The sequence below is a fragment of the Tasmannia lanceolata genome, unplaced genomic scaffold (assembly GCF_043159265.1).
Source record: "Tasmannia lanceolata isolate RefF3 unplaced genomic scaffold, GAP_Taslan_0.1 ptg000005l, whole genome shotgun sequence".
NCBI lineage: Eukaryota > Viridiplantae > Streptophyta > Magnoliopsida > Canellales > Winteraceae > Tasmannia > Tasmannia lanceolata.
Window position 1 is genome coordinate 23076074 of NW_027518682.1, and position 25617 is coordinate 23101690.

At 40.5% G+C, this 25617-nt stretch overlaps 1 protein-coding gene across 4 annotated transcripts; it reads right to left on the reverse strand.

Moving 5' to 3' along the window:
• Positions 1–4645: 4645 nt before the first annotated feature.
• Positions 4646–24191, reverse strand: LOC143878012 (muscle M-line assembly protein). 4 transcript variants are annotated; one of them, XM_077380398.1, is made up of 8 exons: positions 24001–24191; positions 8614–8696; positions 8274–8388; positions 8103–8155; positions 7632–7669; positions 6237–6555; positions 5832–6151; positions 4646–5460 (listed from the first exon to the last, which is right to left on the reverse strand). In XM_077380398.1, exons 1-8 carry the CDS (start codon positions 24011–24013, stop codon positions 4827–4829), a joined length of 1575 nt encoding a protein of 524 aa, XP_077236513.1. In that variant the 5' UTR covers positions 24014–24191; the 3' UTR covers positions 4646–4826. The 4 variants fall into 4 exon arrangements, with proteins under 4 accessions (XP_077236513.1, XP_077236512.1, XP_077236515.1 ...); XM_077380397.1 differs by having other exon boundaries at positions 8274–8696; XM_077380400.1 differs by lacking the exons at positions 8614–8696; positions 24001–24191 and having other exon boundaries at positions 8093–8155; positions 8274–8340.
• Positions 24192–25617: the final 1426 nt, after the last annotated feature.

Genomic DNA, 25617 nt, shown 5'->3' on the forward strand with positions numbered 1-25617 from the left:
AATTCATATCGGCAGAAACAACACCGTGTTTTAATAATTGCACCAACCCACCTTCTCATTTCTTTTTTAATCGGGGGTTTTGACTTTTGATGAAAACAACCAGTATGAGTTAGTGTAAATATCGAAGAAACATAGTTGTGCCCTTATCATCTCCCGTAAACCATGTTCCGTACCAGCAGGTCTACGTCGTGTATCTTTAAATTGTGGATTCACCAGGAGGTTTATATGGGACGCACATAAATTCGCCGCCTGCAGAACGTATTCGCCCCGCCCCCTGTTAGAATAAGGTGGGCTCCAATGAATTTTCTAATAAATACACATTATAGTACTAGGGGTGGCCAGAACCGAACCAGACCCGAAGAACCGAACCCAAACGAATTGTTTAAAAATACTTTGGGTCCGGTTCGGTTCCACTGATGAAGAACCGAACTTATTCGGTTCGGTTCCGGATCTAATGTTTTTGGTTCGGTTCTGAAACCGAAGAACCAAACTTTTGAATATATATATAATATTTTTTATATTTCTATTATACATATACTTATTAATATAAATTACTTATAATATTAATAAGTAATAGTTTTTTTTTAAAAAATTGGCTATAAGTAATAGTTAATACTATTCTTATAATAAGAAAGTAACTTATATTATAACTTTAATTAAATTTTTTTATAAATTATAATTAGTAATTAGTAATTAGCTATTAGAACCGGAGAACCGGACCGGACCGATTATGTTCGGTCCGATTCGTTTCGGTCCTACTATGTACTACTGTTCGGTTCGGTTCTTACGGTTCATAGAACCGGGAACTGAGAACCGAAAAAAAAGAAGTAACCAAGGACCGAGAGCCAAACCGGTTGGCCACCCCCTACATTCATTATACAGTACACGTACTTTTTAAAAAATAGAGTGGAGCCCACCTTGTTCGAATATCCAAATCATTCAATGAGGCCCAATGTAAATAGATTGTACCCATAAGTCATATCCATAGGATGATCCTAACCATTCAATCTGTAAAGTTTTCTTATGATATCCGAACTTTTTGATCTTCGAACAAAGTGGGCCCCGTATATTTTAAAAATATATGTACACGGGCACCATATAATGTATATTTATTAGAAAATTTATTTGGGCCCACATTAGTCGAAGATCCAAACCTTTCATTTCTTAGACTTTCCACCAAAATTTATCTCTACGGGATGATTCTAACTCTTCAATCTGTTATATGGTGTCTTCCGAATATAGATCGGATGGTTAGGATCGTCCTTTGGAGATAATTTATAGGGGAAAAGCTTATTTATATTGAGCCCAACAAATGAACAGTTGGGATCTTCAAAGAAGAGGGGCCAAAGTGATTTTTCAAAAAAAAAAAACCTGTTTTATGAGACATACGCACATGAGAAATTATCTGGTGTGGAAAGCCTTGCATGCATGTGCAGCCTAAAAATACAATGGAGGAATCAGAACTCCATTTTGGCGACTGCTAATGGCAAGGGAGAGCCACTGATCCTGAAGAGACTTTTGTGAACTATTTTAGAGGGCTGCTAAATAATGGATACCATCCAAAACTGGGCTTCATTCCCGAGCCCAAAAAGACTCTCTCAGTGGTGTGGAAGCTGAGCTCCTTACCAGGCCTTTCTCTGCAGAAGAAATCGAAGATGTAATCAAATCCTTTAATGGGAACAAATCCCAGGGGCCAGATGGTTTCAATGGTGAGTTTTATCAGAAATTTTGGTACTTAATTGGAAATGAAGTGATCAAAGCTGCGAAGTATTTCTTTGACAGAGGGATCCTCATGCCTGAGGTTAATGCTACTAATATTGCTATTCTCCCCAAGAATTCTGAGGCAGATCTCCGGATATGTACAGACCCATTTCTCCGTGCAACCTTCTGTACAAAAACATTACAAAGCTCATGGCAAACAGGTTTTGATCTGAAAAAGGCTATGATAATTATGTGTCCCGTGAAGCTCTGTTAACTTTTATGGAGAAACAGGGCTTCAGTACGACTTGGAGGCAGTGGATCCATCAATGTATAAACACCCCATCTTTCTCCATTGTGATTAATGGCAGCCCTAAAGGCTACTTTAAAGCCTCGAATGGCCTCAGACAAGGAGACCCTATATCTCCTCTCCTTTTCTGCATCGTTATGGAGATGGTGTCTTGCATCATCCAAGAGGATGTGGACCAAAAACTGCTATTTACCCCATTCAAGAAAGGGCCTTTAATAATTTCTTGTCTTTTTTTTGCAAATGATGCTATGTTCTTTATGACAGGAAATTAGGAGAATGCAATTCAAATCTGGAAATGCTTGAGGAGATTCCAAAACTGCTTTGGGTTAGAGGCCAACCTAAACAAATATGAAATCATCTTCTCCAATTGCAGAAGCCTAGACAAGAACCTCATATGCAACATCCTTTCTATGAAGGAAGGGTCCCTCCCCTTTAAATACTTGGGCCTTCCAATCCCTTCGGGCAGGTTATCGGCTACGATGTGCAAACCTCTCATCATTAAAATCAGAGCTTGGACGAACCGTCATCTTTCTCGAGCTGGACGGGTGGAGCTTGTAAAAGCAGTCCTCAAAAGCTTCCAAATCTATTGGTCTCTAGCTTTCTCTCTTCCTCAGAGTATCCTTGATGACATTGATAGTATCTTCAGGTACTTTGTCTGGAGTGGCCTGTCATGAATAAGAGGTTTCACGCAATCTCTTGGAACCTCTATGTAGACCGAAAGAAGAAGGTGGTACTAGAATTCGGACCCCCGCATGATCTAACCAGGGCAGCTCAAATTAAAAGTTTATGGAGAATTCTCAATGTTTCCAACAATCCATCGACTGAATGGCTCAATCGAAGACACCTTCGTGGCAGAAATTTCTGGGTAATAAATCCTCCGTCGAATTGCTCTTGGGGTGCAAGAGGGATTTTTAGGTGTAGAGATATCGCAAAGGAGAGTATCTGCTACATTGTAGGTGATGGAGAGGTGATCGACTTCTGGAAACAGCCGTGGCACCCGATGGACCCATCAACAATCAGACTTCCATTGGATCACAGATAGTCTCCATTCCTCCAGGTACAAAAGCTAAGCAACTTCGATCGAATGGGGAGTGGCATGAAATAATTAACCACCCTGGGCTGGATGAAGTACGGAAAATCTTCGACAAAGCTATCACACGAGTGGGGGTGAAAATAAGCCGGTCTGGAAGCCTAGTACTGGATGGGAAATTTACTATGAAATCAGCCTTCAACCAGATTAGAACAAAGTACCCTAAGATCCAATGGGCTTCCTCTGTCTGGTTCAAGGGGCACATTCCCAAGCACGGTTTCACTACCTGGTTGGCTCTTTATCATAAGCTGGCCACACGGGACAGACTCGTTTCTTTGAGTATTTCTAGAGAGACTAGATGCCTCTTATGTAATGTGGAACTGGAGTCAGTTGATCATCTTTTTTCCTCCTGCTCTTACATTTCATGGGTATGGAGGTCCATTCTATGGAGATTCAATTTCAGAAGGAGACCAAAGCAAACTCTAAATGGAGAAGAGGATTGGATTAGAAAGACTTCTGTGGGAGGTGGCCAAGCGGCAATAGCTATAAGGATTCCATTTGGGGCTCCTGTTGTCATGCTCTGGTTCGAGCGCAATGGGAGATTGGCTGGAAAAACTTCTAATCATTCGACGTACATCCTAAATAGTATCCTCCTTCAAACCAGATCTAGAACCTTGCATTTGAATCTCAAGGATGAGCCAAATCAAAGAAATTTTAGCATTGCAAAGAAGCTGAGACTCCCTTTGTTCAATAAGTTACAGAGGAGGGAGCAGGTATTGGGGGCCTCATTCGAAGCTCTGATGGGGAGTTCATTGCAGCTTTCTCCCAAACGTTCAGCCTGATGTCATCCACAACCTTGAACTTGATGCGATCCTATGTGGGTTACAAATGGCTAAATCAAAAAAAGTTCGGAAAGTTTGGGTTGAATCTGATTCAATGGTTGATGTTAAGGTTATTATGGGGGTATACAACTACCCCTGGAAGAAGATTGGTACTGTTGAAAAGATTAAAAAGTATTCTTGAAGCTTTCGAAGAATGGAATATTACTCATGTGTGGCGAGAAGCCAATAGTGCGGCTGATTAATTATCTAAATGGAGATGCCCTTTCAAAGGAGAAGAACAGACAATATTCCTCAAACTCTTATCGATCTTATTTGTAATGATGCCACTGGCACTGCCTATGCTAGAATGTAACTGCTATTTTGCCTTCTAATAAATCTGGTTGGGGTCTGCCTAACCCTAGTTTGCCAATCAAAAATAAATAAAAATAAAAATACAATGGGCCCCACATTGTTTGGGTGATTGAAACCATCCATTTGTTGGGCCTGTAGATAGGGTGTGCCCATAGGATGATCCTAACCCTCTAATCCATAGAGATTTCTATATGTGACATCAATTTTAAACCTCCACAAATCTGAGGGTTAGGATCATCCTATGGAGAAGATTTTTAGAACACCCTATCTACGTCAGTGATTTAAGGGACATAGGTCAGGAAAAGCTCTTACCAACGGTAGATAGGAAACGAACTGTTCTGCGAAGGGCAAGAGAGTCATTCAGGCAACCGGTTGGATCTACTCGTCAAGTGAATAGAAGTGTACTTGAGGCCATTGGAGCAGAAACTACTTTATTGGCAAAATTTGCCAATTCATGTAAATAGAGTATAAGCATGAAGATAATGTGCTACTAGCTACAAAAATAACAAAGGTTAAACAGATTATGATTGTGAATCCTCAATCAATACACACTGACAGCAGCTCTGAGATTGATGATGGTCAATGATCTTTCTCTCTAGTCTCCTTCCACATCAACCAGCCTCCCACAAACCCATTTTTTCTTTGTTGCAGTAGCAGCAGATGAACTCTCTGTTTTTCCTACCAGTGGGATGCTACTGTCTTTCTCTCCCTTGCGTGGCATTTCCTTGTATTCGGGAGCTAGCTTAAGTTGCGAGGGATCAACAACTAGTGAAACCGCTTCTTCTGAATGTCCCACTTGTAAGTCAGGCAAAGCATAACTATGGATTTCCTCCCCCGAGATTCTTTCTGCACTTTGGCTCACAGGCAGGGAGTCTTCTTCTTTGCTGTTAAATAAGTTGTGCAGAGCGAATTTCTTAAAATCAAAGTCCTCATAATTACTGTTGCTGGAAGAGAGGAGATGTGTGCCGTTCACTTGTCGTTTATCTGGAATCTGATAGGCATTGATGGTATCCAGACCCTCCTCGTTAAAGTGTTTTTCCAGTCCATTTGAATCTAAACGAGTGCTGCTACTCCTAGTGTCGAATTGCCCATTCTCAATGCCTTGAATCGACCGTGTCGCTTCAGCGATTAACTTCCTGGTTTCTAAAAGTGAAGCTCGGGCAAGAGGGCTCTTCATCGCAGCTACCTCAAGGGCCTCAGCGGCCTTCTCAGCTTCCGCAATCAGTAGCCTGATTACATCATCAATACACAATAATAGAGTCATAATAGGATGTCAAGAATATAGAAAAAACACGGGGATACGTCAACAAGCCTATCAAGTGGCTAAATAACACCCTACTCTTCTAATCCAAATTCAAAGATGTCCTTCTAGGAGGCGGCCATGATTTCTTTGTGAAACCCCAACACTCCTGCCCAGGATTCTGAGTGTTTAACTTGGGATTCGATAGATACTTGCAATCCATGGCAAGACTTGGTATTTAAGTAACTGAGTACTGAGGTCAGCAGGAAAGAATGGGTCACTTAAAGCATATGCAATAATCAGCCTAGCTATTAGACTTCAGAATGAAAGTGGCTTCAAAAGAACAAACAAAGGGCTTACTTTGCTCTTTCTGTGGCTTCCCTTTTCCTGGTTTCCATGGATGCTCGTTGTGCTCGGATTTTCTTTATCATCTCCAGCTTGGAACTTGCCAGTGGATCCTTGTACGATGGTATCGCGCTTCTCTTTTGCTTCAAACCTGCCTTCACAAGTTTTTTACAATCAGTCCCATCTGTGTTATTACACTCACTAAATCTCTTCCTTGGGGGGCTTCCGTTGACGGGCCGTATTTCTCCAGTTGGCTTTCTTCTAGGCTTTCTTTGAGCTCCAGCAGGTGTGCCATGATACTTAGCTAGTGCAGAGCAAACCCGGTCTCGATATCCCTAATAGGAAGAAACAAAAAATTACGTAAGAAAAACAGAAACAAAAACGAGAAATTAAGCATGCCTCTTTAAAATATGCCCTTACAGGATCTGCCCATTTGGCGGAAATGGCCTCTGAGATTTTCCTCCGTTGTTCAGGAGATTTCGGAGCTCTTTTGCTTCCTTTAGGCCTTGGCATTGATTTCCTCTTTTCAATGCTCTCCACCCACTCCTCTTCCAGTTGTTTGTCCAAGATCTTGTATGAATCCCACTGCAGCTCATCTTCACCGACATATCCTTTTCTAGAAGCTTCTGCAATCAAGTTCTTCCATTCCAGACAGCAGCTCTCTTGCACCATCAACCTTCCGCGGCGACGCTGCCACCCCATCCTGACTCCTACCCCAATTTTTAGCCTCGTTTCCTGACTGCGTTATTATGAAAAGAGAAAAGATATTACGCTGAAAAGGTGAGATCAATATAATCAAATTTTAACAACATCGAAATCATCTGGGACTTGATGACAGCTCATGTCAGAGTCGAATCATGACTGTGGAGTACTTCATGATTTGCTGAGCTTAAGAAACTTAGCAGTCTGACATTTTTAATAAAAAAATTGAGTTTTAGAAATGCCACACTACCCTCTTAGCTCAACCCGACCTTAGACACATATATACTTGAGCTTTTGAGTACTCTAGTCAATTTTCTAAACTTTTCTTTTAATCACTTGGATTACATGCAATATACCTGAGAGGTGTTTATTTCAATCCGTGAATGTCACGTTCTGCTGTACAGGCAGTTCACACGCGCATGACTGAAAATCTTTTTTAAATGTACATTAAGAACTACTTGCAAAGAAAAAAAATGAAAGAGAACAGGAATTCAATTTAAATGTCAAAAATAAATAACATAATCCTTTACTAACAAGGGAATCATAGCTGTATTAAAAATACACTAACGCTTAACTAAGTTGATGTTTTATTCCACCCGTTAGAGACCTTGTCAGGATGATAATCTTCTGGCGCAGTTAGAAAGTATAAAATAATTTGATTAGCTGATTCATGATCTGGTATTTGAGATGAAAGCATTAACTTTTGCCCAATGACCCCATAAGCATCTATCAAAAATATAGTTAAGCTGATTAATTTGTTCATCCCAAAATGCACAATTTCAGCAGTGAAGGTACAAGATTGAAAACAAAATAAAAAATGAAAATAGCTTTTCTAGTGTTTCTCCATGCTTGTATATGGATGACGAACAAAAGTTACTGATCTGCCAGTGCCAAAAAACCATCCAATAACCTTTCATGCTTAATTGGATTATTCAAAGGGTCAAATGTAATTAGAAATGTCAAATGTTTATGAAGTATCTAAATTGAAGATTGAAATTAAAGCATTCACATCCACAAAGAACTTGATGTTGGCCCGTGCAAATACTATAAAAAAAGGTGGAAAGGCTAATTTAAAAATTCATGACAGCAAAAGGAAGGCATCATATAGCTCACCTCTGAGCATGTCCCAAGTTCATTAACTTCATCTTGACCTGCATATACAAATCATCATGAGAGACTGCCTGAATTCACCGATGTCAAATGATAAGCAACTGTTCCAGTGTCCATCAACATCTGTCTTAAGTTATGTAACTTTGAACACAGGCACTATCAGTTTAAGACAAAAGAATATAAAATCATTAAAAATGTCAACACACTCATGCAGTTGAAGGATTGCATAAGGATTATTGTGCAAGTATCAGTTAGTATAAGTAACAGAAAACATGTCCAGATAAATAAAATTATAATGCACAAAAAGTATGTAACATTGTGTAAACAGACTGAGGCTTGGCCACAATATTAGTGTCAATGTGCATTGAAGACAGTTTCTTAAGAGCGTGGGTGTGTTTGTTACATTGATTTAAGTCCTCGACAGTTCTAAGGATTTTATAAGTGAAAATGCGAATTATTCTTACATGGCATCACCTTGGGATCCTGCATTGCCAGTTTGGTCCGCTCTCGGATCCGTCTAAGGGTTTCTGCATGAGATTGAATACTTGCCAATGAGGGGAAATTTTTTCCAATAAAAAACAGCAATAACGCAAGAAACAGACAAATCAACTGTAAGCTAACACAAACATATTTTTAGTTGCCCACCTGCACTATGTTTCCTGCCTTTATTCCAGGGGACATTCCCCTTATTTGCTTTGGAAATCTTCATTCGCCTCAACTTCTCTCTCTCATCCGGCTCTATGGAGTCTTCACTTGAGGACTGAAACACTTGCAAATTTGAATTACAACCTAACTGCAATTCGTAATCCTGTGTGTGTCCATCTTCATTCTGAATTATATACTTTGTTTCGAAAGTAGCAACTGCCTTAACAAGGAGTGCATTCCGCATCTCAAGATGCCCCACGTTGAAGCTCACTTTTCTTGGGACTTGGACATACACTTTCCATGCAGAGGCCAATCTTTTTTCCTTTCCAAAAGAACATACATTTGAAAGGTTACCACGAAATAGGGGCTGAACCCTTGATGCACCCAGATGATTTTGGAAGGCTGGCTGCGAAGTAGCAATATCTAAACACAAAATTATGAGTTAGTTGCCAGGATAGTGATATAAGACATTGATGACAGCTTTATTTTATAAACACAATTAGTATTCAGAGAAGATTTTTGTTGGTGAAGGACTCTAAAAATAAGAATGGGGTCCCATTAGTAAAGTGGGAAGAAGTTTGTAAACCAATCAATAGTGGAGGCCTTGGCATCAGGAGAATAAAGGAAACGAATCAATCCTTGCTAGGCAAGGGGCTGTGGAGGTATGGTAAAGAAGAAAATCATCTGTGGGTGAAAGTTATCGAAGGAAAATACGGAGCTTTACCGGGCCATTGGATTTCTGAAGACAAATTTAAACATCCTGGTAAGACGGTTTGGAAGGATATCCTTAGCATCAACCCTTTGTCTGAGGAAGGTATCAGATTCAGAGTATATGATGGAAGCAGAATTCGATTTTGGTTGTATAAGTGGTGCTCGAATCAGCCTCTCAGAGTTGTGTTCCCTGATTTGTTTGCTATGGCTCAGAACAAGGAGGGTTATGTTATGAACTTCATGGAAAAAACAGAAGGGATGATAGTTTGGAACCTGACTTTCAGAAGAAACTTCTTTGATTGGGAGATTGATTTGGCTGCTAGGCTCTTCGAGACTCTTGAAGAGACTACAAAAAACATGATGGGGAGGATTGGATCTGGAATTCATCGGGTGACATCACTGTTAAATCCTTCTATCACCAATTGGCAATGTGCCCTGTGTCTGCAAAACTCGCTAAAGTGTGGTCAATCCAAGCTCCTCCTCGAGCGGGTGCATTTGGGTGGGCAGCTTGCAGAGGAAGAATTCAGACGATGGACTTCTTGAGGAAAGAAAAGTGCTTATATTAGATCATTGTGCCCTACGTATTGAAGCTGGAGAAACAACTAATTATCTCCTTCTTCATAGCAAAGTGGCTAGAGTGGTTTGGGGAAAATTGTTGAACCGTTTCGGAATACATTGGGTTTTTCCCAAATCCCTATCACAACTCTTTGATGGATGGTCTTTAGTTCCATGGAAAAATAGGGGAAGATTCCATGGAATGTCTCCCTATTAGCCACAATTTGGGTCCTTTGGAAAGAAAGAGATGCAAGGATTTTTAAAGGTGTCTCAAAAGGCCCGCCTACCTTTTCGTTAAGGTGATCACATTGACTATATCATGGGTAAGAACTATTCCATTTTTTAGGCTTGTATCAGCCTATGATCTTTGGGAAAGTTGGCAAGAGATATGCAATGATGTGGAAGTAAAGCAAAAGGTAGCACAAAGTTGGAATACTCCCCCATCTGGATTCCTTAAACTTAACTTCGATGGCTCCAATTTGGGCAATCCGGGGTCGGCTAGAATTGGAGGGGTATTACGAAACGATCAAGGGGAAGTGATTTGGGCTTTCACTGGACCCATTGGAGTGGCGGATGCCTTGAAGGCCGAAGTTCGTGCGACACATCAAGGTATAAAGCTTTTGGAAGCGAGTTTAATGTGGCGGTAGAAGGGGACTCCTTAAATGTCATAAAGTGGATAAAGGGGGGTCAAAAGCATCCTTAGAGGTTTGACAAATACTTTGATGAGATAGGAGACTCGAAAAGATCAAAAGCACCTAATTCAAGCATGTTAGGAAATCGGCTAACGAGGTAGCCTATAGCTTGGCAAGGACGGGGGTGTCTCAACAGTCATTGGCGTTATTTGATTTGCTCCCTCCATGATTTGATGTACCATCTTTTCTTATTTTTCCTCCTCTCTTTTTCATTGTATTGTTGTTCTTTCTTGTATCTTTGACCATCTCAGCCCTTTGAAAATGGCGATCATTAAAAAAAACACAATTAATATTCAATAGAACTAAACGGAGAAGAATGATACAGGTAAAATTCTTTCTTTATATTTTTAAATATTTTTACGTAAATTCCAGGAAAATAACCCAAGAAAAATGTCAAATTTGAAGATCATATGCTAGATAGCCGAGCCTATAAATTCCAGTAAACAATATTTGTCACTTGATGCCGGAGTGCAGTGGGCTTTGGTCGACTAAAAAGAACCAATGTACCTGAGACCTCTTTAGGGCAACTTTAGAGGAAAAGATGCAAGGATCAGAACCAATGTGCCATAAACCTCTGTAGGGCAACTTTCTGGTAGAAAGAGAGACAAGGAGCCCATAAAATTGAGGGAAGTATGGCCTATTATTACATTCCCGCTCTCCTTTGAGCACAAAAATTTGCTACGCAGATAACAAACCCCAAAACATTGAGGTCAGTCTTGCCTATTATTACATGTCCATCCTCCCTTGAGCACAAAATAGGTGACTATAGGCATAAGTGATTATTACACCCAAATCTTGGAATAAGTGATTCAAACAAACTCCGGATAATTTGTTCTTGGGATTGGCTAATCTGCCTGGATAAGTTGCTTCTGAGATTGTCATGTCCAATGCTTGCTGATGTTGTTTTGTATCTTGGAACAGAGTTATATGTTGTTTGATTAATACAATGCATAGCAGCAAATACAAACAAAAAAACGACTCTTTGTCAAATCTGAGCTCCTCCATCTCCAACAGATCTGGAGTTCTGGACTCCCCTTTGTCAGATCTGAGCTCCTCTATCTCGAACAGAACTAAAGGCATTCGTCAGTCGCAAAGAGAGAGTGTGAGAGAGAGTACCAATAATCCGATCAAAACAATGAAGAAAAAACCAGTAAACGAGGCTTGGGTGGTGGTGAAAATCGGGCTAGGAGGTGCAGCCTCGGGCGATGACGGCAAATTCTGGGCAAGGAAGCTAAATAATAGAGAGAGAGAGAGAGAGAGAGAGAGAGAGAGAGAGAGAGAGAGAGAGAGAGAGAGAGAGAGAGAGAGAGAGAGAGAGAGAGAGAGAGAAGAGATGATATCCTTGGAAAGGTACCACTTATTTGGAAACTATAAACTTGCTGGTTTCCAACGGCTGAACAAGTTGCCTTCGGCTTTCGACGTTCAAAGGATTAACCTTACCGTCTTTCTTTACGGAAACTCTCTCTCCATGTTTGCCTTCTATTTTCGAAGGGGAGTTAAGGTCCGGAAAGCAGGACTCTCCTTCCGTCTTGCAATCATCAGTGGTTGATGGATCACTCGAGCAACTATCTTGACCACATAGAGATGGCATGGCATTTATTCCTTCTCTTATATTAAATAGGCAAAGCAGCACAAAGGAAGCCCCTCCCCGATGTAGAAGTCATCCTGGATTTTTAGATTCCGTATGCCGCCTCACCTTTCTACATTAATTATTAGACTCATTTCCTCATGACTCTATAAAACAGAATGAAAAGCAAAAGTTGAAGCAGAAACAGAAGGAGAGAGGGAAAGTGGCTAGGGGGAAGAAGTCTAGTACTAGTTTTCACTGAAACAGATTTTTCTCACCTTTTTTAGTGGTTTCTTCATTCTCTTATTTGGATTGAAAGAAAGATCTAAGGTTGGATTTCACTATTTCGGTCTAGGGTTACAAAGTCACTTTTTCTTGGCCAAGAAAACACAAAGAAAAAAAACCTCATCGCGCAACCCTAACATGTGGCTTATATAAAAACCTCAAGGTCCTGTATAATGCCAAAATACAAGACATCTGCACAACAATGCCCCCGACCACCCTTCTTTCTCAAAGTCAAGTTTCTCGTTTGTTTAGTATTGCTTTTCATTTTGATAGGAGTAGGTCCTTGCGGGGTTGGCTTGTTAGTCGTACAGCTTCTATCTGTTCATTTCATATTCGCCTTTGCTTCGATAAAGACAAGACAAAAGCTTCTCGCTCTCGCTCATAAGTGGTACTCATCAGGGGCATTCCCTACAGCATTAGCTAGTTATATGCAAATGACAGACAAGGAAGAAATCGGGTCGGGGAAGAAGATCGGAACCGATGTTCCAGATCATTAACGTTCAGACAACGAAATTTCGAACGAAAGATGTCTAGTTCGCTCGGCCAAACAAAAGAGGAATGGGATTTTTCGGCTTCATCGGCTGCAGAGGAGGAACTTGACCGTGTGCGAGTCCAACACATCAGTGGAAAGCTAGCAACTTTGCACTCGTTTCTTTGTTAAGAGCTTTGAATATGTCTACAGACATCTACTTGACGAGAGCAACTTAGCCCAAAACCCCAATGGGTTGCCCTAGGGTTTTTAGTATAAAACACCATAGATATTGAAATCTAGCTCAGGCACGAGATTTCAATATCCATGGTTTTCAATTCCCCTTTTGTTTATGCATGTTATGAGGCTGCAAGTAGCACCAGTACACTAATTTTCATGGGAATTTTTATCCCCACCGTGCTACCTGCACATAAAACAACCAAAGGGTTCTAACCAGCTTGGAAAAGAAGAGAGAGTTGAAGGCTGCCCAACCGTTCAAATGAGAAAAAATGAGTTAACAAAAATTTGAAAAAGTTGTATGATTTGCTGTCACCTCCCTCGCAAGTTTGAAGAACATAATGGGGGAGATTAGGAGGATCAGAGACGGAAAATGCAAAGCCTTACGTAACATGAAGACGGTGAGGAGGTTGGACCTCAAGGACTCTACACTGAACTCTAAAGAGGTGGTTAAAGGGAAGGAGATAAGGTCGGGAAAAAAACCCAAAGCTTTGTCCCTTAAGGTTACAGGAACATCAATTTCTTCCTAAAATTGCTAATACTAGGAGAAGAAAAAATCTTATTAAATGTGTTGAGCACATATTGAAGAGGAACAGAAAGGGGTGGAAGATGCTATAGGGGAACATTAAGAAATCTCTGCATAGGAAATGTGGAGTGATGACCTTGTCATGATGGGTTGGAGTTCCCTTGTCAAATAGGTGTTAAAGGGAGCAAAAGAAGTGTGAAAAGGAAGTGAGATATGCATTGTTCTCTATGGATAGAGATAAGGACATGGGTCCAAACGGAGTAGGCTTTGTATCAAAAGAATTAGGAGATCAACCAAGTTGATCTTTGTCAAGAGAGAAGAAGAGTTGGGGGGGGAGGGAGGGGCGCACCCCAATAGATGATATCCTTGGATAGAGTTTTTAGTTTAAAACGGAGAGAGGACGCCCCAATAGATGATACCCTTGGATAGGGTTTTCAATATAAAACACCAAAGATATTGAAATATCAGCTCAGGCACAAGATTTCAATATCCATGGTTTTCAAATTCCCTTTTTGTTTATGCATGTTATGGGGCAGCAAGTAGCACTGGTAACGCTAATTTCCATGGGCATTTTTATCCATGGCTAAAAAAAGAAAAAGAAACCGAAATATATGGATATATTTGTTAACAGATTCACAAATTCTACAAACCGAGAATCATGTAAGCATGATTCTCGGGATGACTCTCCACCTCAACCACACATTATTCCTTCCAACTCCCTTGCCAACCGTGAACTGCCCATAACTCACACATCTCTTGCCCATTCACTTGGCAACCATGAACCACCCATAACTCCCACTATCTGTCATGTTTAACATCTACTATCTGTGTGGTTCCATACAATTATGGTAACTGATTACTTGTATCATATATGGGTGTCTTAACCATGGAAAAATTATGAAAAGTGAGATTGTGGATGTAGGTTTCATATAACCGATAGGTCTCTCTCTCTCTCTCTCTCTCTCTCTCTCTCTCTCTCTCTCTCTCAACAATCTTCTTTGCCTTTGTTCATTTATTTCATTATGGTATTAGAGCACTACCGTTTTTAAAAGAGTGTCTCAGTCCTTCCTTCTTATTATTCATTAAATGGATTTGTCTTAATCATCTTTTTCTCCTCCATCTCCTTAGGCATTGTTGGACTTGAAAAATTATAAAAAGGGGATAATAGTGACATCTCTTTGTAAAATAAGAAGAGAGGGAAAACGGGTGGTTACTCATCACCTTATCCCTAAAGAAAAAAGGGATAAATATAAAAAAGTCAAATCCCTAAATTTTAGGAAATAAAAATGACTCGCAAAAGGAATAGTGAGTCACCCAATTTTCAAAACAGGAGTTACGTAACTCCCCACGAAAAGGAAGTGGGGATCGTGAAGTTGAGAAAAAAGGGGTGAGGTGGCAGTTGCCACCCACTCCAAGGAACCTCTATAAATAGGAGGAAATATCCTTCGAAAAGGGATCCTGATTAGACCTGGCAAACGGGTGGGTCGGGCCGGGTCAACCCGCGGGTGGTGCGGGTGCGGGTCCACGGGTCGGGTGAGAAAATGACCCGCATTTTGGCGGGTCAAAATTTACGTGACCCGCGCGGCCCGCGGGTGGGCCGGGTCAACCCGCGGGTCACCCGCAAATATGCCGCAAATATGGGATTGTAATCAGTGTTCTAAAAGGCGGCCTGAGCGGCCGCCTAGGCGCTGGGCGTGGAAAAAACGCACAGCCCAGGCCCTAGGCGTTTAAAAAAGCGGCCTCACCGCCTGGGCGTTATTAGGCGGCCGCCCAAGAGATGAGGCGGCCGCCCAGGCGATGTGCGTGGGCCTGGGCGGGGCGGGTTTGGGCGGTGTGATAAAAGAGGGGGTGTTTGAAGTAATAAAAGGGGTGCCTTTTTTAGTGTATTTTTTAGTTTTTATAACCTAAAACCTAAAACGTAAAACCCTCACCCTCTTCTCAAACCTCAACATCGACTAAAACTAAAAGTCTAAAACAGTAAAACCCAAAAACTTCAAAACCCTAAAGCTTTAAACCCTAAAGCTGTAAAATACTAAACCCTAAAGCTATAACCAGTAACCCTAAAAGAAACCGAAGCCGAAGAAGAAGAAAAAGAAGAAGTGCTTGGATCTTAATCTTTTTTTGGTTATGGATTTGTGTTGTATTGTTAAATACTTAAATTATTAAGTATTTTAAGCTTAATTTCTTATTAAGTTTTTGACTTTTTGTTATTATTTAATGTTTAGTGCTTATGCATAAAATGGTTTGGATTGTTATGTATTCAAGTACTTATATTTTATATAAAAAAATGCAAGAAATTATGAAAATATATTAATATCTAAAAAAAAAATGAAAAACGCCTAGAAACGCCTGGGCGGCCTGGGCGCTGGGAGGTCAGTCAGCCGCCCAGCTCCGCCCAGCGCTTTTTAGAACACTGATTGTAATAATTATTTTGATTTGACAGCCTCTATTTGCCCGTAATTGTCATAACCTCCAATATGTGATTTGGTATTTTTTTCGTAATTTTAAAATTTTATAACCCTTTCTAGGTAATTTTTCATTCAAAACTTTATAATTTAGCTAATTTACTTTTTGTGGTGTAATGATTACTTTTTTACATATTTTCTAGGAACATTTTAGCAACATTTGGATGCGCGCATCTTTGCATACACAAAGGCCACTTGCCGAGAAATTGCCAAAGGAGAAGCTTGATAGCAAATTCTAATAAAATAAAAACCACATTTAAATGTTATCAACACTACTGGGCACTCTCACTTTATGTATGGCCCACACCATAGGATGATCCAAACCGTCCATTAGTTGGGCCATAGCCTAAATAGGTTATGCTCCAAAAATCATTTCCATAGGATGATCCTATCCCTCCAATCTGAATGTTAGAGGGTTGATCCTAACCCTCTATAGATCGGAGGGTTAGAATCAACCGATGGAAATAATTTTGGAGCATAACCTATTTAGGGTATGGCCCATCTAATGGACGGTTTGGAACTTTGGATAATCCTACGGTGCAGGACATACCGTACTTTTTATAAAGTGAGGAGTTACTCATAAAAAACAAACAGCAGTGATGATAACATTCTCAAAAAGATTAAAAAATACTGTAAAAATGCGGGTGCCCGCGGGTTGACCCGACCCGACCCGTGTTTTTGCGGGTTGGGTCACCCGCGGGTTGGTTTTTGACGGGTCACGGAAACTTAGACCCGTGCCCGCAAATTTGCGGGTGGGCCGGGTCGACCCGCGGGCACGGGTCACTTTTGCCAGGTCTAATCCTGATCCAATCCACCTATCGAGAAAAAGCTACGCAAAGGAGATCGAATATTGGCGAAAGAAGAAGCTAAGTGAAGAAAAGAGGAAGGAGGAGAAAGAAAGGTGAGAAGAGATTACCGGCTAACATTACTTTCCTTTTTTCCTTTTTTTTTCTTTGCAGGTTTCTCCCAAAAGGTTCCAGAAAGGAGATAAGAAGAAGACAAGACATTTTCTCCTTCGGGAGAAAGAGGAAAATCCCTTTAGAGAATCCCTCTCTAAAGGTCCCTTTAGGATCTCTTCCCAGAGACTCCTTAAAGGGAAAAGACCTTTCTCCTTCAGGAGAATGATGATAAAAATGAAGGCTCCAAAAAAAAAAAGACAGAGAAAAATCACTTTAGAGAATCTCTCTCTAAAGGTCCATTTAGGATCTCTTACCAGAGACTCCCTAAAGGGAGAAGACCCTTCTCCTCCAGAAGAATGATGATAAAGATGAAGAATCCCAAAAAGAAAGACGGAGCTAAAAGTCCCTTTAGGATCTCTTCCCAGTGACTCCCTAAAGGGAGAAGACCCTTCTTCAGAAGAAGAAGGATGATAAAGATGAAGGCTCTAAAAAAGAAAGACGGAGGAAAATCCTTTTAGAGAATCTCTCTCTAAAGGTCCCTTTGGTCTGAACACCACCGAATCAGGTAAAAAAGACCAAAGTAACCTTAGGTCAAGGAAAGTGGAAAATTACTAAAATAACCTTGTATCAAAATCAAGTCTTGCAAGCCTCAAACCCTTCCACTTGCAAGACTTGAGGGAGCATTTGTTGGACTTGAAAAATTATAAAAAGGGGATAATAGTGACATCTCTGTAAAATGAGAAGAGAGGGAAAACTGGTGGTTACGTATCACCTTATCCTAAAAGAAAAAAGGGATAAATATAAAAAAGTTAAATCCCTAAATTTTAGGAAATAAAAATGACTCTCGCAAAAGGAATAGTGAGTCACCCATTTTTCAAAAAAAGAGTTATGTAACTCCCCACGAAAAGGAAGTGGAGATCGTGAAGTTGAGAAAAAATGGGTGAGGTGGCAGTTGCCAACCATTCTAAGGAACCTCTATAAATAGGAGGAAATATCCTTTGAAAATTGATCCTGATCCAATCCACCTATCGAGAAAAAGCTATGCAAAGGGAATCGGATCTTGACGAAAGAAAAAGCTAAGTCGAGAAAAGAGGAAGGATGCAAAGTGAAGAAAAGAGGAAGGAAGCTAAGTGAAGAAAAGATGAAGCAGGAGAAAGAAATGTGAGAAGAGAATTCTGGCTAACAGTGCTTTCCTTCTTTTTCTTTTTCTTTGCAGGCTTCTCCCAAAAGGTTTCAGAAAGGAGATAAGACGAAGACAAGACATTTTTTCCTTTGGGAGAAAGAGGAAAATCCCTTTAGAGAATCTTTCTCTAAAGGTCCCTTTAGGATCTCTTCCCGAAGACTCCCTAAAGGGAGAAGACCTTTCTCCTCCAGGAGAAGGATGATAAAGATGAAGGCTCCCAAAAAGAAAGACGGAGAAAAATCCCTTTAGAGAATCTCTCTCTAAAGGTCCCTTTAGGATCTCTTACCAGAGATTCCCTAAAGGGAGAAGACCTTTCTCCTCCAGGAGAAGGATGATAAAGATGAAGGCGACCAAAATGAAAGACGGAGGAAAATCCCTTTAGAGAATCTCTCTCTAAAAGTCCCTTTGGTCTGAACACCACCGAATCGGGTAAAAAGGACCAAAGTAACCTCAGGTCAAGGAAAGTGAGAAATTACTAAAATAACCTTGTATCAAAATCAAGTCTTGCAAGCTTCAAACCCTTCCACTTGCAAGACTTGAGGGGGCATTTGTTGGACTTGAAAAATTATAAAAGGGGGATAATAGTGACATCTCTTTGTGAAATGAGAAGAGAGGGAAAACGGGCGGCTACGCATCACCTTATCCCCAAAGAAAAAAGGGATAAATATAAAAAAGTTAAATCCCTAAATTTTAGGAAATAAAAATGTCTCTCGCAAAAGGAATAGTGAGTCACCCACTTTTCAAAAAAGGAGTTACGTAACTCCCCACGAAAAGGAAGTGGGGATCGTGAAGTTGAGAAAAAGGGGTGAAGTGGCAGTTGCAAACCACTCCAAGGAACCTTTATAAATAGGAGGAAATATCCTTTGAAAAGGGATCCTGATCCAATCCACCCATTGAGAAAAAGCTACGCAAAGGGGATCGGATATTGGCGAAAGAAAAAGCTATGTGAAGAAAAGTGGATGGAAGCTAAGTGAAGAAAAGAGGAAGGAGGAGAAAGAAAGGTGAGAAGAGATTACTGGCTAATAGTGCTTTCCTTTTTTTTTTTCTTTGCAAGCTTCTCCCAAAAGGTTCCAGAAAGGAGATAAGAAGAAGACTCATTTTCTCCTTCGGGAGAAAGAGGAAAATCCCTTTAGAGAATCTCTCTCTAAAGGTCCCTTTAGGATCTCTTCCTAGAGACACCCTAAAGGGAGAAGACCTTTCTCCCCAGGAGAAGAATGATAAAGATGAAGGCTCCCAAAAAGAAAGACGGAGAAAAATCCCTTTAGAGAATCTCTCTAAAGGTCCCTTTCGGATCTCTTACCAGAGACTCTCTAAAGGGAGAAGACCTTTCTCCTCCATGAGAAGGATGATAAAATGAAGGCTCTCAAAAAGAAAGACAGAGGAAAATCCCTTTAGAGAGTCTCTCTCTAAAGATCCCTTTAGGATCTCTTCCCAGAGACTCCCTAAAGGGAGACCCTTCTCCTCCAGAAGAAAGACGATAAAGATGAAGGCTCCCAAAAAGAAAGACGGAGGAAAATCCCTTTAGAGAATCTCTCTCTAAAGGTCTCTTTAGGATCTCTTCCCAGAGACTCCCTAAAGGGAGAAGACTTTTCTCCTCTAGGAGGAAGATAGACAAAGATAACGTTTCCCAAAAAAATTAATTATAAACGATCTATTCACAAAAATCAGATATTCAAAAATCCCTCTTTCTAGAGAACAATTAACAAAAGTTGTATTTAGATAGGGAACCTCTTGATGGATAATCAGAGGGGTTTTCTTCTTAAAGAAATGTAATTAACGGCCAATAGAGCCGGAAGTGTACGACTCCAACCAAAATTAATAAAACCTCTTCTCGCAAGAGGGAAATATGATCCCAATTTATTTTGGGAGATGATATTTTCACTCCCCCTGCATTCCGCGAACACTCCCCTTATAACATGATTTGACGTCAAAAAGCGTTAAAGTTGCCCACTTTTCACGTCAAATCACGCTATAAGGGGAGCGTGCGCGTAATGCACGGGGAGTGAAAATATCATCGCCCTTTATTTTATGTGTGTGATTTCCCTTTTCATGCATGTGAAATTTGTGCGAATAGGCATCTTCCTCCATAACCAGCCAAGCCTCTCTTATTCCAAATCTATCTCCAAATCTATCTCACCTGGTTTCGATTCCTTCTTTGGCAATCCCAACTTCTTCTGATTCTAAGTAGCCATGATCTTCTCTCGTATGTTGATGGTTCTTCTCAAGCACCACAGAAATTTCTGGAAGAAGCATCGACTACTCTTAATCCAGCATATGTGACTTGGCACCGCACAGATCAAATGCTACTTAGTTGGATCAATGCAGCATTCACTTAACCCGTTATCTCACATGTTGTGAATTTAGATATATTCTGTGCTGTTTGGAATGCACTTGAAAAGGCCTTCTCTGCTCATTCCACTGCTCGCATTGTCCAATTTCATCCTCAACTCCAAACCATCCGAAAAGGTTCGCTTACTATTAGTGATTGCCTTCAAAAGAACAATTCTCTGGCTAATGCTCTTGCAGCTGTTCATCAACCTCTTCCTGACCATGGTTTTAAATTTCGGCCGAAATCCAAAATTTCGGTCTGAATTTTCAGATTTCGGTGGGGACCGAAACCGAAATTTCGGAATTTCGGTCCGAAATTTTGAGACAAAATACCAAATTTGGTCCGAAATGGGTACCGAAACCGAAATTTAAAACCTTGTTCCTGACTCAGATCTGGTTTTATATACCCTCACTGGTCTTGGTCCTGAATATGATAACTTCACACTGCTCTAACTGCCCGTTTGGAAACCCCATCATTTGATGAATTGTATTCCCTTCTTCTAAATCATGAAATGCACTTAGAACACGTTCAACAACAACAACAACACAATCTACTTCAACCTACTGCCTTCAATGCTCAACAACAACCTGTCAATGAAGGTAGCACTAATCGAGGGAAGCATGGTCGAGGTCGAGGTCGTGGTTGCTTCGATAGTTGTGGTCGTGGTCGCTATTCTCCAAACCATGCAGGTTAAGTTATAAATACCTATGCTCCTCGACATTCTGTCCCCCTATTCAACCATCCAACGGCACTCTTGGGCCCTGACATCCACGTTTGGATCAACAATCGGTTCAGTGCCAAATTTGTGAGCGCTTTGGACATTCTGCCCTGCAATGTTATCAATTGTTTAATCAAGCCATTCAACCACAAGATCTCCCTCAATCCTTTGCAGCTATGGGCATCAATCAAATCTTCAATGCATTCAGTCACCAGTTAACTATTCCGGTAACTCTTCTATTTTTATTGGCAATGGTTCTTCATTCCCTACATCTGACACTGGTACAATGCATGTTCAGTCTCCTAATTCTACCATTCAACTACACAATGTTCTCTGTGTGCATGATATTAAGAAAAATCTTATTTCCGTGGCACAATTAACTCGTGATCTTGATTGCATTTTTATTTTTGGCTCGCATCGCTTTCTTATTAAGGATCGCATATCGGGGATATTTCTACATAGCAGCCCAAGTAAGGGAGGGTTGTACCCCCTTATTGATTGTGTTGTTTATCAGCTTCGCTCACCACCTCAGGATTTTCTTAGCACTTGTGTCAGTTGGGATGTTTGGCATCTATCTTTGGGACACCCTCATTGTCAAATTAAGCAGCAGCTAGTAAAGAGTAAATATATTAATATCAGAACTTCTACTAGCAAGACTCATGTATGCCCCAGTTGTTTGGCTGAAAATCATCACAAGTTGCCTTTTCAGTCATATGGACTACGTTCTACTTGTTGTTTTGAATTAGTTCACTCGGATTTATGGGGAACTGCATCGGTGTTACCTAATCATGGTTATAAATATTATCTTTTACTAGGGGATGATTTCTCAAGATTTAGTTGGTTGTTTCCTTTGTTTCATAAAAGTGATGCTGCTTCCTGCTTTATTCTTTTCAAGAAAATGGTTGAAAATGTCTTTTCCAAAAGCATTAAAACAATTCAAACTGATCATTGTAGTGAATACACTGGTAACCCCTTTGCCTTTATTCTTGCCAACCATGGTATACGACACTTGATCTCATGCCCACATACGCCTCAACAAAATGGTGTTGCCGAACGCAAGCATAGGCATGTTGTTGAAACGGGGTTAGCCTTACTTGATCATTCTCATCTTCCAAAATCATTCTAGATCGATGCATTTTTATACTAGTATGTATCTTATTAATAGGTTGCCCACGCCAAACCTTGGTGGCTGATCTCCCTATGAGATTATATTTGGATCATCTCCAAATCTCAGTGGCTTGCATGCCTTCGGATGCACTTGCTAACCTTTACTTGTTCCCTATAACAAAACTAAGCTTGACTCACACACCAAGCAATGCCATCTCCACCAGCTCATACATCTACACACCCTATGATCACTCGTCTTCATGATGGTATCACTAAACCGAAAGTTCTACTTGCAACTAAGCACCCACTAGCTGCATGTTTTTCATCTATTCTCCTCTCCACCGCATCAGATTCAAGATGTTACACTATGTTGGGTATATAATATAACACATGTATGTTCTAATATAAGCCCAATAAGATAATGGACCGGTGTAGTGGGCCTATTTGGGCTAGAGCCCACTAACCTATTATAACCCTAGTGTATATATATATAGGGGCTGGAGGCAACAAACTTGGTATTCCAAACTAGATACCTTGGGTGTAATGCTTCAAGCAACCTCTTGCTCGACCTAATTACTCTAACAATCTTGAAGCATTTTTCAGCAGTTTTGCCATCTTTCAAAGGTGGTCTTGAAGAATCTCAGGATATATCTTTGCACCAAAGAGATTTGTCTGGGGAAATCAATGATGACAACAATGAGAATGAGTTCCATGAGCCGGAAGACAACATTTCTTCAAAAGTGCCTTCCTTAATTTCTGTTCTTGGTCGTGATTCAAGTAGCTTCGACGTAATAGAACAGAATGAAAGCATGGAATCTTCAATCTTTTTGGAGACCAAGTCAGAGGTTGTTGAAGATAGATCTGCTGAATTTGATGCAACCGAGCCACATTTAGAGTCATTTATTCTTGTGCGATCTGCCAAAGAGGTCGAAGCGGCTCTTAATAAATCCATGGCCCAAAAAACTGGCACAAGTACCGAAGAACCGAGCGCTGGAAAAGCAGGTGATGAAGCCAAAGAGATATCTGATGATTGGAGCCCCAGTGACGAAAAACACAAGAATGCAGTGTCTGGTAAATCTACCTCTAGCTCCAGCTCCAGCTCAAGTTCAAGCTCTAATCATTCTGATCGAGAAGTTGACGACTGAAAAAGGGGAAAGAGACAAATTGCTTGTGTGACTTCTGTTATGGTGTATCTTGGCTCATGGGTTTTTTTTTACAGGAATATATTTTGGGTTCATAAGATACCTTAGGGTCTCCCACATGCATATAGTGTTAGGTATACATGTGTATGGTATAACCCTAGTATATGTTCTCATATAAGGCCAATAGATAATGGATCAGGTGTAGTGGGCCCAAATGGGCTGGCGCCCATTAACCTCTTATAACCCTAGTGTGTGTGTGTATATATATATATATAGGGGCTGGAGGCAACAAACTTGGTATTCCAAACTAGATGCCTTGGGTGTAATGCTTCAAGATTGTTAGAGGTAATTAGGAACCTAATTTTTGGAACGTCGAATTGTTCTCTCTCACGTTTTTGTTTTTTTTTGTTCGTGGATCTGTTCCATCGTTTTGAATTCGTTGGGGACGTGGGTTTCTTTGACGTGGGATTATTCTCGTATTCAATCGTTGGACAAGGAGACGTCTGTCCTCTCTTGCTTGTGGGTTTATTCATCGTTGAATCGAGAAGGAATAAACGGTGTGACTCTCTCTTCACTCTTTGCTTGACCTAATTACCTCTAACAGCAAATATCTGGATCTTCTGAGATAAGCACACCCATTTTCCAGTAATATAATTAGAAAGCATAAAATGGGTTTTCGATGAATAAGGAGGAAAAAGATCCCCAGTCTATCGACGCTAGCAGCTATTCCTTGAGAAAAACCTAACCGGTGTCTGAAAGAAGCAAGCAACCAAGCAATTAAAGAGTAATGCGTGAACAATACAGATGCAAGAAAATGATCCTTGGAGGTAGAGATAAAGTACCTAATGAAGGCATGAGAGATCATCCAGACATCCAAGAATTCAAGCAGAGGTAAAGAGAGCCTCCTCCAAATTAAGATTAAAAGTGTTTTTGCCTTTCCTGCAACAACTCTAGGGCTTATGACTTCTAGTGAGTAGAGCAGAGACTAGTATGGATGCATGGGGATTGGGGGAGAGAGTAATAGCCACACACACACACTGTCCAAACGGAAAAGGGGGATAATGAAAATGTGTGGAGCCCGCCAGATAGAAGTAAAAGAGGGGTTCGGATTTTTTTATAGCACACCGCTATCTTGCGCCTGGGGTATCAAGTGCAAAAGTAATCGATTACCTTTCTCACCAATTTCCCTGGAAAGTTCCGGAAAACATTGCATATTTGCCAAAATTGGCTTTTCTTCAGATCAAAGGAAATGGGGTACTCTCGTTACAATTTTTGTAAGCTTACCGTCCAATTTGCCTATTACTCCCTGCTGGCAAAGTAACTGCTTTTTAGTCCTTAAGAATCTCATATTATCCCAAAGGTTTTACTTTTAAAATGTAATCGCCAGAGGGAAATGTTATCAGCACTACTGTATTTTGACGAGGGCACTCCTCACTTTATTAAAAGTACAGTATGGCCCGTACCATAGGATGATCCAAACCGTCCATTAGATGGGCCACAGACTAAATAGGTTGTGCCCCCAAAATCATTCCCATAGGTTGATCCTAACCCTCCAAATCCAAGGCCTATAAATATACAAAAACCACCCTTTAGATTTCTATAGCTTTCTTCTCCATCTCCATAGCTTTATCTCCACCAAAAATTCTTCATCCCCTTCCAACAGTTTCATCAACAAGAAGGTAGATTTTTCTGCCTACCCCGTTCACAATTCTTGTATTTTGGTGTCACCCAGTTGCAATTTTTCCCCGAATTGAATTCTCTGCTTGAAATTCTACGCCTTAAGAAACTACAAATTTGAGCTGGCTTTGCCTGATAACAGCCAACAGCGGCAGGCTTTTTTGTGTTTCAAATTCTACCTCTATTCTTAGCCGAAACAATCTAAATCTACCCTGAAACGTGGAATTTTACTGTGGTGATTTTTCCGAAATTTCGGCCAGATATCATACTTTTCTGTCCGACAAAAAAACTGAGATTTCCACAAGATGTACGGGATTTCATGATTCCAAAAAATGAAAATAGTAATATCTATTTAACCTATTTAGTTAAGTCTAGAAACGTGGAGTATATGCAATGAGATTCCAGTTGATCTGATTACATTAAACTATAAGAAGGCCGGAATTTGACCGGGCAATTCGTTTATGATGAGGAATCGTACTCCAAACAGCACATCACTCAACCAATTGAGTACGATTGGAAACCTAAAGCATGTAAGACTAAGCTGTGATTTCAGCAACTCACATAAGTTTTGTGAAAAACAGTTCAATGGCTATCTCAAAGATATCAAGCATGAGTGGAGGCTGAAAACATAGGTGAGGAATGGGGAGGCATAAATGGACCCACGAGAAAACTCACCATCAAAGGAGGGCAATCCAAAGCAAATGGAGTCCCAAAGAAGTTTCACAGAGACAGCCCCTCAAGAATCAAGGAAATAGTTTCTTGCCTATAGATACCCTGGAAGA